Below are 16,848 nucleotides of genomic sequence, written 5' to 3'. Positions count from 1 at the left end.
ACAACTTGATGAAAAGTGGGATTATTTACTGAAATAAAGATGGCAAAGTGGGATAGGGTGGGTCATGTGTTAAGAGTTTGGCCACAGACTTGTTAAGTTTGAGATGCTTTAGCTAGGTTTAAGTTCTTATGGGGAGAGACAAAACTTTCTTTTAGTGTCATTTGCACCCATAACTACTTTAGAGCAGTGCTACATACATAGTGGGTATTCAACTAGCAAGGCATTCTCCACATTTAGCAGCATCTCTGGTCTCTACCCTTAGATACCAGTAGCAACCCCCTCCCCATTTTATGACATCAAAAAAATGTTTCTTGATATTGCGAAATCACTCCAACTGAGAACCACTAACTAAATCCTTCTTGAATTAAAGTTAATTTCTATACACTGTGCTATCACCATCCTTTCCATCACCGTCCACTCAACTGGACATATCAAAGATATATAAGATATATATGAGTTGATCCAAGCCAAAACTGTAGCCAAGCCCAATTCAGCGTTTCCCAAAAGCTCCAGAGGACTGCAGTACTGAGAAAAACATAGGGTGAAGGAGTAAGTACAGGTTGGAGGCTACAAAACAGTTTCACCCTCACTCAAATAAGAACATCTCCAGGGACTTTCCTGGCTGTCCAGTGGTTAAGACTCCACGCTTCCACTACAGGGGGCATGGGTTCGATCCCTGGTCGAGGAACTAAGATCCCACATGCCACGCAGCGCAGCCAAAAAAAAAATTTTTTTTTAAACAAAAACAAAAGAACAAGGCCATCTCCAATTGTTACATGATCCTATGTAACATTATTTGTAAATTTTAAAGCATTTTTAAAAGAAAACTATTGCCAGTTCAACATCTTTTCATCAGATATAAAATGGTTAAAATTTTAAATCTCAAGCAGGAATTATTTAACAGCTCTTTTTTGTTGCTACTCCACACCCAAATCCCTGTTAACATAAACCCAGAAAAGAACTACTAATTCATTTGCAAGTCCTGGCATGTATGTACTTTATCTGTGCTCCCCTTTTATTTTTTTTATTTATTTATTTTTTGTGGTACGCGGGCCTCTCACTGTTGTGGCCTCTCCCGTTGCGGAGCACAGGCTCCGGACGCGCAGGCCCAGCGGCCATGGCCCACGGGCCCAGCCGCTCCGCGGCACGCGGGATCCTCCCGGACCGGGGCACAAACCCGTGTCCCCTGCATCGGCAGGCGGACTCCCAACCACTGCGCCACCAGGGAAGCCCTCCCCTTTTATTTTTTTCACTCTAGCCAGATAGAAATCAAAACTCATATGGATAAATTAGGGCCTCTAAAATCAGATTCTGAACTATAACTCATTCAAATAAAGTTTAAACCCAAAATTATACAGCAAGAGCTTGTTTTAGGCAACATCCATGCATTTCATGATTCCTTTCCTTCATAAGGTTAAAACCTCTTTGTCTTACACAGTTACTTCCCAATGTACCATATAAAAAAAAAATACTTTTATGATCTCCTATAAAGTTCCTTAACTCAGCTTTAATATTGTTTTAAATATTATAATATAATCTCAAATACCTTAAAGATCACTTTGTTATTCAAAAGCCATTTTTATTTCTTTGAATTTCAGGCATCAAAAGATGTAATTAATTTGGACCCATGCTAATAAATTCCTACTTCCCATATAAGCTATGTATTTGTCAGACATACATCCTTCTATCTACATTCTATCAGTATCTGTGCACACCAATGTCCCTATTTGACTGTAAAATTATGACATCATTACAAAGCTGTTCTCAAAAAAAAAAGAATATGTCTGTAATCTAAGCATAAAAAATGTTTATTTATGACTGTTTACTATTCATGTTTAACCTCTAGTACCATATCTAAAGCACATAAATTATACACACACACATACACACAACAGAAAAGGAGTAAGCATTCGTCAATTGGCACGACCAGAACTTCTCACGCACATGTCAAAACCTAGTCTTCCTCTTGTATCCCTGATGACACTACCACCACGTTTACCTCCCAAATTAGAAATCCAGGAGCTATCCTCAACTCCTTCCTCTCTCTCATGTCTCTACATACAGTTGATCAAGTCCTACACAGGCTACTTCACTTCTCCTTTTCTGTTTTTTCAACAGTTCAAAAATCCAAAACACAGAAATGTATACATTGAAAAGTCTCAATGAAAGTATTTATGCTATTCCCATCTTCTTCTCAGCCACAATTATTCACCTTTACTAGTTTCTTGGGTATCCTTCCAGTATTTCTATAGTTACCAAAAGATTGCATTACTATATACACTGTTCTGCACTTGCTTTTCTTACTTAACACATCCTGAAGATCTTTTCCTATTAGTTCATAGAGAGCTTCCTCATTTTCTGTATAGCTGCTTAGTATGCTATTGTGTGGATATGCCTGTTTATTACAGGTGGACATTATTGCTATTATAAACAACACTGCAATTAATAAGTTTGTAGATGCATCATTTCACTTCATATAACTGTAGGATAAATTCTCTTAAGTAGGGTTGCTGAGACAAAGGTAAATACAACTGTAATTCTGATAGATACCAAACTGCCCTCATGTCATTTTTTTTTTTGCGGTACGCGGGCCTCTCACTGTTGTGGCCTCTCCCGTTGCGGAGCACAGGCTCTAGACATGCAGGCTCAGCGGCCATGGCTCACGGGCCCAGCCGCTCCGCGGCATGTGGGATCTTCCCGGACCGGGGCACGAACCCGTGTTCCCTGCATTGGCAGGCGGACTCTCAACCACTGCGCCACCAGGGAAGCCCTGGTTTTTTTTTTTTTTTAAGTGGGTATGTACCACACATCAGTGTTTTTCAAACTGTGGTCATAACCCATTAGCAGACTATGAAATAACTTTAATGGGTTAAAACTAACACTTTAAAAAATATCAGCATATCAAATATAGTAAAGTCATGTTTCATGAATTTCTTCCAGCCATACGCATGTGCACACATACACACAATACACAAACAACAATACATTTGTATGCTAACAATGTTAAATACACTTCTTACCATGGGTCACAATAAAAAATAATTTGGAAGCTACTTCCATAGTTGCTAAATGGGTTTGGAGAAGCTTTAAATTAACAAACAAAAGTATATAGTCAGGAAGGCTTCTTCAGTGAAAGACTTAACCATCTGAAGCATCATCTGGCTCCCTACTACCTCTCTAATCTCATCTATCACTTCCCCTTATTTATTCTGCTCTAGCCACACAGGTCTTAGTAACTATTCAAACAAGCCAAACATGTTCCCAGCTTAGGATCTTGGAGACGTTGTTTCCTCTGACTAGAAAGCACTTTACTTGGATAACTGCATGATTTACTCCCTCATTTCAGGACACCCAAAGAGAGAAGCTTTCTCTGACCATCTAAAATAGGAGTCACTTCCCACCATTCTATCCCCTTATCCAGTTTTACTCTTCATTGCACTCATTACCACCTGACATGTGTTTACTGTGCCCTCTCCCCCCACCCTGAATGACAGCTTCAAGAAAACAGACTTTGTCTTCTGTGTTGTTCATTACTGCAACACTAGAGATTAGAACAGTGCCTGGCACAGAGCACTGTTAAGCTGAATAGGTTTTGACAAGCAAGGAAAAGGAAAAGGAAGAGCACATAGAGTTATGCCTAAGCATGGTGTGGTACAGAGAGGAAATACTACCTTGGTAATGTTAAGGAGTAAAGAATAAGGCTGAAGAAGCAGACTGTAATATGAAAAGATCTGAAAGCCAGAAAGTAGAGTTTGGACTTTATCCTGCAGACAATTGGGAGTCGTTCTATGTTTTGAGCAAACGGTGATCCATTCAAACATTTATTCAGCACAAGTTCAATTCACTTTGCTTGGCACAATGCAGAGTGCAAAGGTCAACAGTACATGTTCTCTCTTCAGACTGCTTAGGTTTAGCAGCAATGGGTTCAAAAAAATTTTTAGGAAAATTATTCTGGCAGCCATATGAAGGATGGATTGGAGGAAGGTGACTCTAAAGTTAGAAAGGGCAAATAACAGGCAATGCAGAATCCCAAAAACAGAGATCCAGGAGAGAAATCTAAAGAATCATGCTGACTGATGGATATACAAAATAAAGGAGAAACATGTATCACAGACAACTTTAAGATTTAAGCATGGGGACTTCCCTGGTGGCGCAGTGGTTAAGAATCCGTCTGCCAACGCAGGGGACACAGGTTCGATCCCTGGTCCGGAAAGATCCCACATGTCGCAGAGCAACTAAGGCTGCGCATCACAACTACTGAGCCTGCGCTCAGGAGCCCATGCTCCGCAACAAGAGAAGCCAGCACAATGAGAAGCCCGTGCACCACAACAAAGAGTAGCCCCTGCTTGCTGCAACTAGAGAAAGCCCATGCGCAGCAACGAAGACCCAATGCCGCCAAAAATAAATAAAATAAATTAATTAAGCAAAAAAAAGATTTAAGTATGATGATAAAACAAAGAAAAACAGAGTAGGTGGAAAGTGGGTAATAATAAATCAAAAAGTGAAGGAAATTCCTTGAGCCTCTCAATGGAAGTATTCAGTAAACCACTGGAGATACAAACCTGGAGAGTACACACTGATGAACATATAAACATATAAAACATCCATGGAGAAGAGACAAAGAGAGGTGAGCAGAGGGCTAAGTACTGAGAAGAATAACGACTGTGGTTAAGAGGATCATGAAACAACAACCAAAAGAAAAAAAATAAACGTAGTAGCCAGAAAATCAGGATGCACACTAACATGAAAAGCAAGGAAAGAAAGTTAAGAAGCCTAGGTGGAAGTCAACAGTAACACATATACACTAACTGAATAAAATCAGGATGAAGCCAATACCATTGGAAAAAAGGATGTCCTTTGAAGCAGCAGTCTGAATACGTCACATTCACATGTAATGTCATTACAAAACTGCAGTAAGTTAGGGAAGAAGTAGTAAAAGGGCTGAGGGCAGAAATTTTAACTAAGATCTTAAAATTTTTGAAATAAAAAAGAGAAATGAGGAAGATAGCTAGAAAGAACAGTAGCAATAGTTAATCAAAGTTTATTTTTTCCTCCCAAAATATGGAAGTCTGTATATACTTGAAGGTAAGGAGGAAAAACCCCTGGAGATAACCATCGAAGTGATCAGAGGAAAAGTTAAGTATAGCAGCAAGATTCCTCTTCCATTCAGTTTACAAAATAAGGTGAAAGAATAGAGATTTGTCATGGTGAAAACAAAACAAAAAAAATGCAAGCTTGTATTCTATTTTCTTTTTCAATTAAGTAGAAGTCAATGGCACCTTCTGAAAGAGAGGAAGATATATGAGACAAAAGCAAAATATTAGATTAATAAAATGATTGCCAAGTAGCAAGCATCCATTGGATCTGTCCAGCATAAATTTATAGTGGCCAAAAATTTTCATAATTACCCACCTTCCTCCACAAATACACTGTGACCTATGAGGAAGAACAGAGGAAATAGATGGGTAGGAAAATTTGACAACAGGAGCCCAGTAAAATATGAAAAAGTGACTGATACAAGTTCAGGCTATATATAATGCACACAGGAATAAGCTAAGGGAGAGAAATTGAGGGTCCCTATGGAAAAAAAATAGATAAAGGAACATAGGTGGAGTAATCGCAAAGATCAGAGTTCACACGAGCCAGTTAGGATGTAAGAAATTTTTTAGATCATTCACTTACACACCATACTGTATGCTATGGTCTGAATATTTGTGTCTCCCCACCCCTCAATTTTATGTTGAACTCCTAATGCCCAAAGTGATGGTATTGGAAGTGAGGCCTTTGTAAGGTGATTAAGTCTTGAGGGCAGATCACGAATGAGATTAATGTTCTCATAAAAAGACCTGAGAGAAGTCCCTTTGCCCCTTCTACCATGTGAGGATACAAGAGAAAAGTCTGCAACCCGGAAGAGGGTCCTCACCAGAGCCCAATGATGCCAGTACCTTGATCTTAGACCTCCTAGACATGCTTTAATATTAAAAATGTTTTAATATTAAAATAAAATAGGACTCAAAATTGAGTAAATTCCACAGGTTCCTTAACTGCAATTCCAAAACCAAAAAACAGCTCTGAAACCCAAAATAATGCATTTGGCAGTGAAACCTTACCGAAACTGACATGAAGCTATTTATAGTCTTTATTTACCCCATTTAGTGTAAACATTCATACATTTTGCTGCAGAAATAGTAACTTGTTTGAAGAAGGCTACTGCACTGGACTGTTGAAAGGTTACATAACACTACCTTAGCTATATCCAAAAAATTCTTAATTCCAAAACCTATTAGACCACAGAGTTTTAGTTGACTATGATCCTACAATAATTGCTAACATTTACTGAGCTATTAACCACGTGTCAGACACTGTTCTGATCACTTTATATGCAGTAACTCATTTAATCCTTCCAAGCACCATGAGGTAGTTATTATAATTATTCAAATTTTACAAAGGAGGAAAGTGCGGCACAGAGAGATTAAGCAAGTCACAGAGCCAGAGAGTGACTAAGCTGGGATGAATACAACATTTAAAATATTACACTTAAGGTGAAGAAAACATTAACAAAATATAGAACTGATTATAGTAGGGTAGTAGGAGTCAGTGGTATTTTTCTCTATTCAATTAATGTATTACTTTTAGAATGGTAAAGATTCAAACACTTCATGTGTTCATTAAATACAGAACACTTCACACTTACAAATTCTCATTTATGTGCAATTTCTTAGTCAACTTGCATAAACTGCACAGTATAAAATCCAAACTCCTCAGCTTATGCTAATATTTTTAATTTTTTATTGAAATATAACACCTTAATATCTTTTTAATCACAAGCAATACACAATAATACATATTCATTGTAGAAGTAAGAAAATTTGTATAAGTAAAAAGAAAATAATCACCTATAAATTTACACTCAAAAATAACCACTTAACAGTTTGGCACATTTCCTTCCAGATGTCAATGTATGTTATTTAATCAAAATAAAATCATGTTTTTAAATTTACTTTTTTCACTTAACATACACCAAGACATAATTACAAGTTTTTATTCTTCTAACCATCATTTTAATGGCTAGGCAGTACCCCACTTTAGGGATGTACCCTAACAATCACTGTGAAATATTTAAGTTGTTTATAATTCCACAGCATTGAGTCACCGGCTCTGGGAGTCAAACTGTTTGGAATCAAGTCCATGCTCTACATTACTAACTCTGCTACCTTGGGCAAGCTACCTAATTTCTCTATGCCTCAGTTTTCTCTTCTGAAAAATGGGGGATAATATAACCTACTACATTATTAATGTGGGGAGGAGGGTCAAATGTGTCAATATACAGCTTTTATTATCAACAATGCTGCAATTGGTATGTAAACAGCTACCAATTTATTGGCATATCTTTACTACCCCAAAATAAATTCATTTAAATAGGAATTTCCACATCAGAAGGTATGCCTATTTTTCAGGCTTTGAATCTGCCAAATCACAGCTGGGTTTAAAACCTTCATCAAATAGCTCTCTCACTTAATACTCATTTCTCTTTATCCAAGAAAATGAAAACTATGATCCAGTTAAGCTAACCAGCTTGTTTCAATTAGCTTTTGCTCTTCCACTTTTGTACATGCAAACCTAGACGGATTTCATAAAATCTCAGTTTGTAGGGAACTTAACGAAACCTGGCCCAAATCCTCATTCAGCACATCATTTCCTCTACCCTTGAATCCCTAACTTTAACACTGTCAGTGGGAGGGGACAGCCTGCCACCCAAAACAACACATTATATTTTTACTGTTTTGAGGAAATTTTTCTTGGAAGAATGCTGAAATCTGCCTCCTTCTAACTTCTACCCCTTGATCCTACTTCTTTCTAGTCAAATCAAACCTGATTTTTCTGTGTGACAGACCTCCAAATATTTAAATACTACTATCATTTCTTAGATGAGCTCCTTTTTTGGGGGCCAAACATCACAGTTTTTCAACTTTTCCTCCTTTCCATTTCCCCCATGATCAGAATTCTCTGGCTATGCTCTATAGTTCAGTGGTTTTTAAACCTGATTGTCTGTCACCTAAGGAATGTGAGAAAAACAGAGTGGCCCAGTTCCTATCTTACTTAAGCTTGGGCCTCATGGTTTTTTTTAATTAGCTCTCCAGGTGATTCTGATACAAAGTTTGAGAACTGATTGATGCAAGGTCCCACTTACAATATGATATATCATATGCTACCTGAAAATCTGACATAATACCCCAGGTATAACACAACTAGTAAAAAGTAAAGTGGGGCTAACACCTTGCTCTTTCTATATGCTGTTCTACCAACTTCAAAATGACATTTACTTTTAAAAAAATTATAAGTGTTGATTCTTATTAAATGTACAGTTAAAATGATCAAGTCTTTTCCACACTATTTGTGCATTAGCATCTTGGGCCCTAACTGCCAACCTTTATAATCATTCCCATTAAAAGGTAAGAGAACTCGGGCTAAGAGTTTAGATTTCTATTTCTAGAAATCTAGATCAATGGCCCTGCATGTGGATTTACCTTCAGTGGAGAAATCACTTCATGCTTAAGCCTCTACACTTACATTATGGACATACTCAGCCCAAATAAAAGTGCACTAGCCCACCAACGACTGAAATGACAGTTGACTGCACCAAAGCATCTCCTCTGTGCAGAGCACTGTTGTCAACATTATGAGGTAACACATAGGCACTAATACTAATAAATTGACCTTCTAGAGAGCATGATGGAACAAACATCTTCAGAAAAAGTTAAGTATAATACTAATTATCGTTGTCCCAAGGTAGACACGTTAGCGCTGTAGAAACATATGATTACTAGTTGGAAAGCTCTGGAACCAAAGAAATGATTCATTAGAAAACTAAGTTGCCCTGAACGCTAAGGTTTTGTTTCAGTTTGTTTTTTAGCAATTGCAGAGAAGAGATGGAGCCCATCCACACTCAAGCTACTTGCAAAAGGGCACTGCACCCTCAAAATTAATTCATGAGTCAAAATTTCTTGCAATGACTTCTGAATCCCTAACGATTTGTTTGCTTTACTTGTTACTATTTCTAACTTGAGGTACTCAAGGGCCAAAGAAAAAAGTCCATTCTATGGACAATGAGGCCCATTATAAATATATCTTAGAGTTGAGGGTAGGGGGGACAAACCAAGATCCAATCTATTTATTTTCATTTGAATAGCAAACATCAAAAATATACCTGGCATTTTCTAACAATTACATGAAGAATGACCAGATGCTTCCTGTTGATGGAACAGAACTACAGACTGACAGAATCAGACTAAAGTTCACAAAACAACTAGAAGTGAATTTAGCTTCATTTCAAAACCATTAAACCAAAGTAAGTATGGCCTTAAATTTTCACACATCTACAATTTAATTGCCCCTCAACCTAGAAAACCCAGATTGATTCAAAGAGATAGACAATTCGAACTCTAAGTTACAGACAGTTAACTCTAAGTTTGTATACACACTACAATACAAAAGCACTGTTTCACCAAAGGTTTCACTGCAGGATTCCTTTTAAATCTGGCACTCCTATATTGCTTTGAAAGTGTCCTATCTTCAAAAATTACATTTACATACAAGTTTTCACAAGCAAATCTAACACGGAATTCATGGTTTACTTGTGTACATCATTAAAAATAAGTTGTGGAATTAAAAATTAAGTTTAATCACTTAAAATTTTTTCAAATGTTCTAAATCCCAAACTGAAAAAAAGTTGGAGTCCAAGAAAAAAGCACAGGAATCAACCTTCTTATCCATATTTTTTAAGTGTGTCTTGTATAATAACATCCTGATTTGACTTGTGAGACGATAGAAACGACACATTTTTTAGTTTTTTAAAAAAGGCATGAGCATACAGTGTTTTCCAGTGGTTACATGGTGTGACACCACATCAGACTGAACGCAGAAGTAGGTTTAAGAATCTAGCTATCTTCTGTTAAACCTGACATTAAAGACTTGCAGAAATGCAAAACAATGTCACTCTTGCCTAAAAGGTCACTGATGTGAACATGCAATGGATTTTTCTTTTGTTATTTTTGGAAAAATAAATACTTCAAAAGAGAGAAAAGAAAAAAGATAAAGCCGTCTTTAGTTTCCTTAAATTCAAAATCTGAGCCTGAAAGTGGAAGTGTCAAGGTCGATGGTTACAAGTCAATGAGAAGAAATTTAAAGTAAGCTGGCTGGGTCTATGTGTGAGATAAATATCTGCAAAAAGAACTTTTGACCACGAACTTCTGCATAATAAACTATGGTGCTTCTTTAATTCTGGGATGGCAAACTACTGTACAAGGATCATTTACTCACTACATCAAACCATTTTCCAAATAAAAACTACTTCAGAAAGTAACTTGCCTGAATCGAGACAGCAAATCAGTGTCCAGAAACAGCACTTAAAATATTTCCATATTACCAAGCCCCCTTCAGAAGTACTGTGGTCTCTGCCCCTCCTTTGAACAGATGTCTGTTCGCCAGAGTCCAATCAGCTTTAAAGCAACAGTCTGTGTACTGAAAACAGGCTTCAAGTGGGAAAACACACACAAAGCAGGCCTATATCGTTCCTTTGGTTTCAGTTTTCACGATGCACTCGAGGCTAGGCACGCTGGTTCAACACGGTAGGAGAGTTTCAACGAAACACACTAAATACACACTGATTAACTGTGCCCAGGCAGAAATGACCTGGCAAAATTCCCAACTTCTTCCCCGAGGCCCTGCACCCGCAGATCCCGGCGGCTAAGTCCCAGGAACAGAAGTGCCCCAGCATCCTGAGCGGCTGGCTTCGTCCCCTCAGAGACTCGAGTCCCCAAGGCTGAGGCAGTCGACGGCGCGGCCCAGCGCAGGACCGGCCGGGCGCTCCCGTTAACCCTGTCCGGGCCGGCCGCTCCCGCCGCGGCCCGTGCGCCACCCGGCCCCGCGGGCCCAGCAGCACAGCTCACCCGAAGCCGGCCGCCCCCGCCGTCCCTTCCCCGCTCCGGCGAGCCAGGCGGTGCGATCAGGCCGCCCAGACAAAGAGAGCGGCGGCTCCCGGGGCGGCGGGCGCCAAGGCCGTGCCGCGCCTGCCTGCCTGTCTCCCTCCCTCCCTCGCCCGCCTCCCGCAGAGCCCCCAAAGCCCCGGCCCGACCCCATTCCGCCCCGGGGCGGCCGCTCGGGACCGGCCGGGCTATGAGCCGCGGGGAGGCCGCAGCTCGCCAGGGCCGAGGAGGGGGCGGCGGCCGCCACCATGTCTGCCCGCCCCTCCCAGAAGCGGGGTGCGAGCGGACAAAGCGCGCCGTCGGCGCGGGCGGAGCGGGGTCCCAGGCCGACCCCGCCGACCCCCGCGGAATAAGCGGGGCCAAGAGCCCCGGAAACCCGGCGCCTTAATGCAATAAACAGGAAATCGCGGGGATGATCTGGGTTCCGGGGGAAGTGGAATTATTTTTTACCAGCGAAGAGATCAACTTCCACATCCGGTGGTAACAGGGCCCTACACAGACCCGCACTGACCTGGAAAAGCTTCGGGAGCGGCGGCCGGGGAGCAGCAGGAGGTGGTTCGGGGACCCGAGGCGCCTCGTACCCGGCCGGGCTGACGCGGCCCAGCTAAACACAAAGCGCTTCAGCTGCACAAGGCGCTATTTTCCGAAAATGCCGCGTCTGGTCGGCGCCCAAAATCCCCACCGAAAAGTCCCCCGTGCTGCGCGCGGAGGGACACATGGTGTGCGAGTGAGTCAAAGCTCCCAGCATCCCTCCGGTACCCGGCCCTCGTCAGCCCCTCTTCTGAGCCTTTCCGCCCCTGCCCTGGTCAGCAGATCCCTCTCCCACCCACTCCCCGATCCCATTCCGGCGGGAGGAAGGGGGCGAGACGGCCTGGTTTTTCTTTTTAACAAAGGGGAGGAAAATATGCCATCTCTAGAACTTGAGCCACACAAAGAAAGCGGCGGAATGATCCGTTGTCGGCGACCGCAAGTCCCGGCTCGCCCGGCGCCTGCGCGGCACGGGGGTAGGAGCTGCAGCCGGCCATGTGCGCGGCGGGGCTGCAGGCCGGCCACCTAGCCTTCCCGCCGCTTTCTGCGGGGCTAGTAGTGGGAGGCTGAAGTGCGTGTGCTAACGTTATGTCTTCGGCATGAAAGCTGAGAGATGGGGAATCCTGACTCCTTTCAGGTTAAGCTGAGACATCTAGCAGAGTCCTGGGAGACGGAAGGGCAGTGAAAAAGCTAGGATTTAACTTGAAGCCGCCCTAGATTCCACTAGGCTGACTGGGACAGGAGTCGCTGTTGAGGTACAAGGGGAGGAACTACGGATGTTATTTCTCCACTTCACCTAAACTGAGCAAGTCAAGTTCGTGACGAAAACGTACATATTCCTGTAGCCACCCCCGCCTTTTTTTTTTTTCTTAAACATTCTTTTGATGCCTTATACTTCGTAGACCTTTCGTAACTGCTCGCCGAATTCCCTTGGATTACTGTCACCTCAGAGGTAGAAGTCTTGTTTTTTCGTGGCTGGAATGTCAAGATTTTTGTTGTGTTGTATTTTATTAAGAAAGCAGCAAAAGTTTATTTGTGGATGGTGATTTACAAAGTAAGAGTCTTAGGAGTTTAAATTACTTGTGATGATTTTGCTAAAATACCCACCACACTGGTAATGTTTTTAACAGATGAGCCTGGGAATGACTTTTCCAACCTTCTAACCGTACAATTTTTGGCTTCCTATATTTAGGAATTGGGAATATGTGAGAGAGCGCCAAGATTTTAATCTAGAAGAGTTTACAAACAAATGAAATAACATGTTGTCTACAGATTTTGGGTGGCCTCAGATAAACAGTCTTTCTCTACTTACCCTTTTGTGTTATTGATGTAGAGATTTGTAAAGTCTTTGTGTAACTTATTAAAGCGTTGTGCCTAAAATAGAAACAAAGTGAATGGCATAGGAGCCTGTATTCTATTTTTCTTTCAATTTAATATTTTCAGTGCTTCTTTCCATAGTCACATGCTTCTCTTTAACATTGAGTTTATCTGAGTAAACATTCAGCTAATGGTTGTTGTAGAATCCTTGCCCTCATTAATCTTATGCTGTAGAATGCAGACAAGTAGGCATCATCAGTAGTATAATGAGGGTAAACTGCTGAATGCTGTGAAATTTTTTATAGGAGGAATCCCTTACTTACCTGTCAGGGAGGCATGGAATGGGACTGGAGAAGCAATCAGCTTTAATAAGGGAGTCGGGGAAGAACCTTCCAGACAGGTGAAGCAACAAATGCAAAGGTTAAAAGGAAAACTCTGGAGAAATTGTTGGGCAAAGAAGATAATGCTTTTTCAGGAATGCCTAAAGATGTGTCTGAAGAGGTCTAGTCATAAAGGCCTTGAATGCCATTTGCAGAAATTAGCTTTTGAGAGCTAAGAGGATGGCATTGAAAGATTTTAAGTAGAAGCATAATCAGATTGGATTTGTATTTTAGACAGATCACTGTCATGCAAAAGTCAGAGGCAAAGAAAACAGTTTGGAGAAAACAGCAATCTATGAGAGAGTAATGACTTGGACTGAGATAGTGGCAAACAGGAGTGAAGAATATGACCGAAGATGTTGAGAGCTTGGTGATTTGGTTGACTGGATACGAAATGACTGAAAAGATGTCAAAGATGACTCCCAAGTGTGTTGAGGGAGCATTTAGGAGGATGTCTTCACTGAGATTGTATGTCTAGTAGGCACTTAGGTATTCTTTCATGTGAGTTGTCTCGAGAGCAACTGTCACTGGCACTGTTCTACACATTAGAACAGATTAAGCAGGAACAAGACCAACAAGGTTCCTGCTCCTGTTTCCGTGGAGGGAACAGACTATAAACAAGTTTTATAAAAGAAGAGGAAAGGTAATACCACATAATATCCTTTATGAAGAGAATAAAAGGGTATTTGGATGAAGCATTTCTCTGGGAAGAGAGAGCAGGCATAATTTTGAAGATTGTTCAGAAATGGCCTCTCTGGGAGTTTCCTGGTTGCCTAATGGTTAGGATTCTGGGCTTTCACTGCTGTGACCCAGGTTCAGTCCCTGGTTGGGGAACTGAGATCTGGCAAGCCGTGTGGCACAGCCAGAAAAAAAAGTGGCCTCTCTGAGAAGGTATTCTTTGAGCTAAGACCTGAATGGGAATAAGTTGAGGGCAGTGTTCAAGACCAAAGGGAATAGTAAGGCAAAATCTTTGGTGAGAAAGCAAGAAAGGCAATGTGGCTAAAGTCTAGAGAGCAAAGAAAGGAATGGCAGAAGATGAAGTCTGCAGCCTTGGTAAGTTTCAGAGCTCTAGAAGCCACTGAAGGGTTTTAAGGTATGGAGTAACATGGATAGTAACAGTAGAGATAAAGTGGTGCATTGAAGATATATTTTGTGATTAGACCCGACCTATATTGCTAATGAATCAAACAGGGAAAGGGAAAAATCAAGAGTGATTCCTAGGTTTGGGGCATGATTGTCTAGGCCAACACTCCAATATAACACAAGCCACATATGTAATTTTACAGTAGCCACATTAAAAAAGTGAAAGAAAACAAAAAGAAATTTAAAAAATCTTATTTGACCCGATATATCCAAAATAGTATCATTTCATATGTGATCAGTATTTAAAAGTATTAAATATTTTGCATTCTTTTTCTCATTACCAAGTAAGTGTTCAAAATCTGGTGGTTTTTTACATTTATAGCATATCACAATAATTGATTTCATAAAATTTACAGCTGAAAAAGTAGATTCACATACTCGAATCATTCCAAACATATTTCAAAAGTTTTGCAGTAATTGAATTATGTATAAGATTTTTTATTTTAAATTAAAGTTAAGATTAAAATTTTACTTACTAAATTAGCCACATTTCAACTGCTCCATGGCCACTTGTGGCTAGTTGCTACTATATTGGACAGTGCAGGTCTACTAGAATAAAGAATAGTGGAAAATCAGACCAAAAAAGTTGTGTGGAACCAGCCTGGAAGGCCTTTGATGCCATGTTAAAGGATTGGGATCTTACCCTTTAAGACGGAGGGAACAGTGGGTCGTTTTTAAGCTAAGGAGTGACACAGCGTTGTGCTTAAGGCTAGAAAAAGTCCAGTAGGCGACCAACTGATGACTCAGGTCCAAGACTAACCCTTCAGTAGAGTCTCCACATTCTAGGACCTACCTCAGCCCTTCAAATTCAGAAGTCTGATTTTTGTCAGTGCGCTAGAGCAGTGCTACCGAAAGTATGGGCCACGGGCCACCGCCGATCTGTAAACCCTTTGTTATTGGTCCAAGGCATTTACAGAAATCGAGAGTAAGAATTTAGAAACTTTTATAGCAATTAGTGTTACACTAATTTTATGTTTATGGTTCTAATAAAAATTGGGGGCTTGTATTGTTGTATCTTGTATATGCCTTTGTTTTATTTCCCTTCTCTAGTTAATTTATTTTTATATTTTATAGAAGTGTCTATGATCTTTCACCACATATTATTTTTGCTTTTGTTTTTGTTTTTGCGGTACACGGGCCTCCCACTGTTATGGCCTCTCCCGTTGCGGAGCGCAGGCTCAGCGGCCATGGCTCACGGGCCCAGCCGCTCCGCGGCATGTGGGATCTTCCCAGACCGGGGCACGAACCCATGTCCCCTGCATCGGCAGGCGGACTCTCAACCACTGCGCCACCAGGGAAGCCCACCACAGATTATTTTTGAAGCACTGCTCTAGAGACACTCTGATGAAGGGAGTCAGAAGGACCAAGTTCCCAGAAGACTAATCTAAACCCAGTGCCTTTTTTTTTTTTTAACTTTATAGTGAGAACTATAATGGCTAAGAGGGGAATGGACATCTACTCAGTTTCTCCCACTATACCGAAATGGCAGGCTACATGGAAATAACCAAATTTATAATGGTTACCACTTATTAAATGTTCCTATTTGCCAGCCACTATGCAAAACCTGTTACATATTATTGTCTCATTTAACCCTCATAACAACTCTTAAAATAGGTATTATTAGCCCCATTTTTCCAAAGAGGATACTGAGGCTAAAACAGTTTAAATAACTTGCGTAAAGTCACCAAGCTGGTAAATGTTAGAGACAGGATTCCAATACAGGTCTCTTTTCAAAGCTGTTGTCCCTAATCACTTTTTTTGACATTATATTCCAAGTATCTAGCAGATTCCATGGCACAATAACTCTACATTGGTTTAGAGAGAATGCGCAAAGTTGACTGCATTACCTCCCAGAGGGTCATTAGTGAATTTGGGGTTCTGCAGAGTAAGAGGAGTTAGTGGTATTCTAATAGCATCCAACAAATGCATTCATTTCTACAATAGAAATATGTCTGTTTTGCTGCCATTCAGAATTTATAGACTCCCACAAATCAGTAAAAAATAGAGACAACCCAACAGAAAAATTGGTAAGATTTAAAGTCACTTCACAAAAGAGGATATCTAAATGGCCAATAAACATGTAAAGGTGCTCGACTTCTGTAATCATTAGGGAAATGCAAATTGACATCACAATGAGATACTGTGGCACACCCACAATAATGGCTAAAATGGAAAACAAAATGTCAAGTATTGGAACAAATGAAACTGTACACTGTTGGTGGGAATGTATATTGGTATAGCCATTTTGGAAAATTCACAGTTCAAGAAAACACATGAAACCAAACTAGATTTAGGGATACAGGTTTAGGTAGTAAAATCTATGAAGAAAAGAAAGGAAATGATTAGCTTTGGGTGGGGGAGTAATGCTTGGGAGGGTATGTAGGGGTGCTTCTGCAGTGCTAGCAGCGTTCTGTTTCTTGACGTGAGTGGGGGTTGCATAGATGTTCACTTTGTGATTCATTGAGCTGTCAGTTTTGAGGTGGATGACTTTTCAG

The 16,848-nt window shown here is 40.6% G+C and overlaps 2 protein-coding genes across 5 annotated transcripts in view; one reads left to right on the top strand and one right to left on the bottom strand.

The window, feature by feature from the left end:
- The window catches only part of GABPB1 (GA binding protein transcription factor subunit beta 1), an 80,169-nt gene extending 68,250 nt beyond the window's left edge, over positions 1-11,919 (bottom strand). For 2 of the 3 annotated variants that reach the window (XM_060294272.1, XM_060294273.1), the window contains exon 1: positions 11,436-11,459. In XM_060294272.1, the coding sequence (XP_060150255.1) occupies positions 11,436-11,459 (24 nt within the window). Of the gene's footprint in view, positions 1-11,435; positions 11,460-11,496 lie in introns of those variants that run through there. The other variant, XM_030842765.3, reaches the window with a different exon arrangement.
- Positions 11,920-11,984: 65 nt separating this feature from the next.
- The window catches only part of USP8 (ubiquitin specific peptidase 8), a 98,085-nt gene continuing 93,221 nt past the window's right edge, over positions 11,985-16,848 (top strand). The window contains exon 1 of one of the 2 annotated variants that reach the window (XM_060294270.2): positions 11,985-12,268. The gene's annotated coding sequence lies outside the window, so the exon portion shown is untranslated. Of the gene's footprint in view, positions 12,269-12,318; positions 12,466-16,848 lie in introns of those variants that run through there. The other variant, XM_060294269.2, reaches the window with a different exon arrangement.

This window comes from Globicephala melas, chromosome 2 (assembly GCF_963455315.2).
Source record: "Globicephala melas chromosome 2, mGloMel1.2, whole genome shotgun sequence".
In the NCBI taxonomy this organism is placed as follows: domain Eukaryota; kingdom Metazoa; phylum Chordata; class Mammalia; order Artiodactyla; family Delphinidae; genus Globicephala; species Globicephala melas.
The sequence above is the reverse complement of the archived record's forward strand: the minus strand, read 5'-3'. Positions and strand labels throughout refer to the sequence as shown.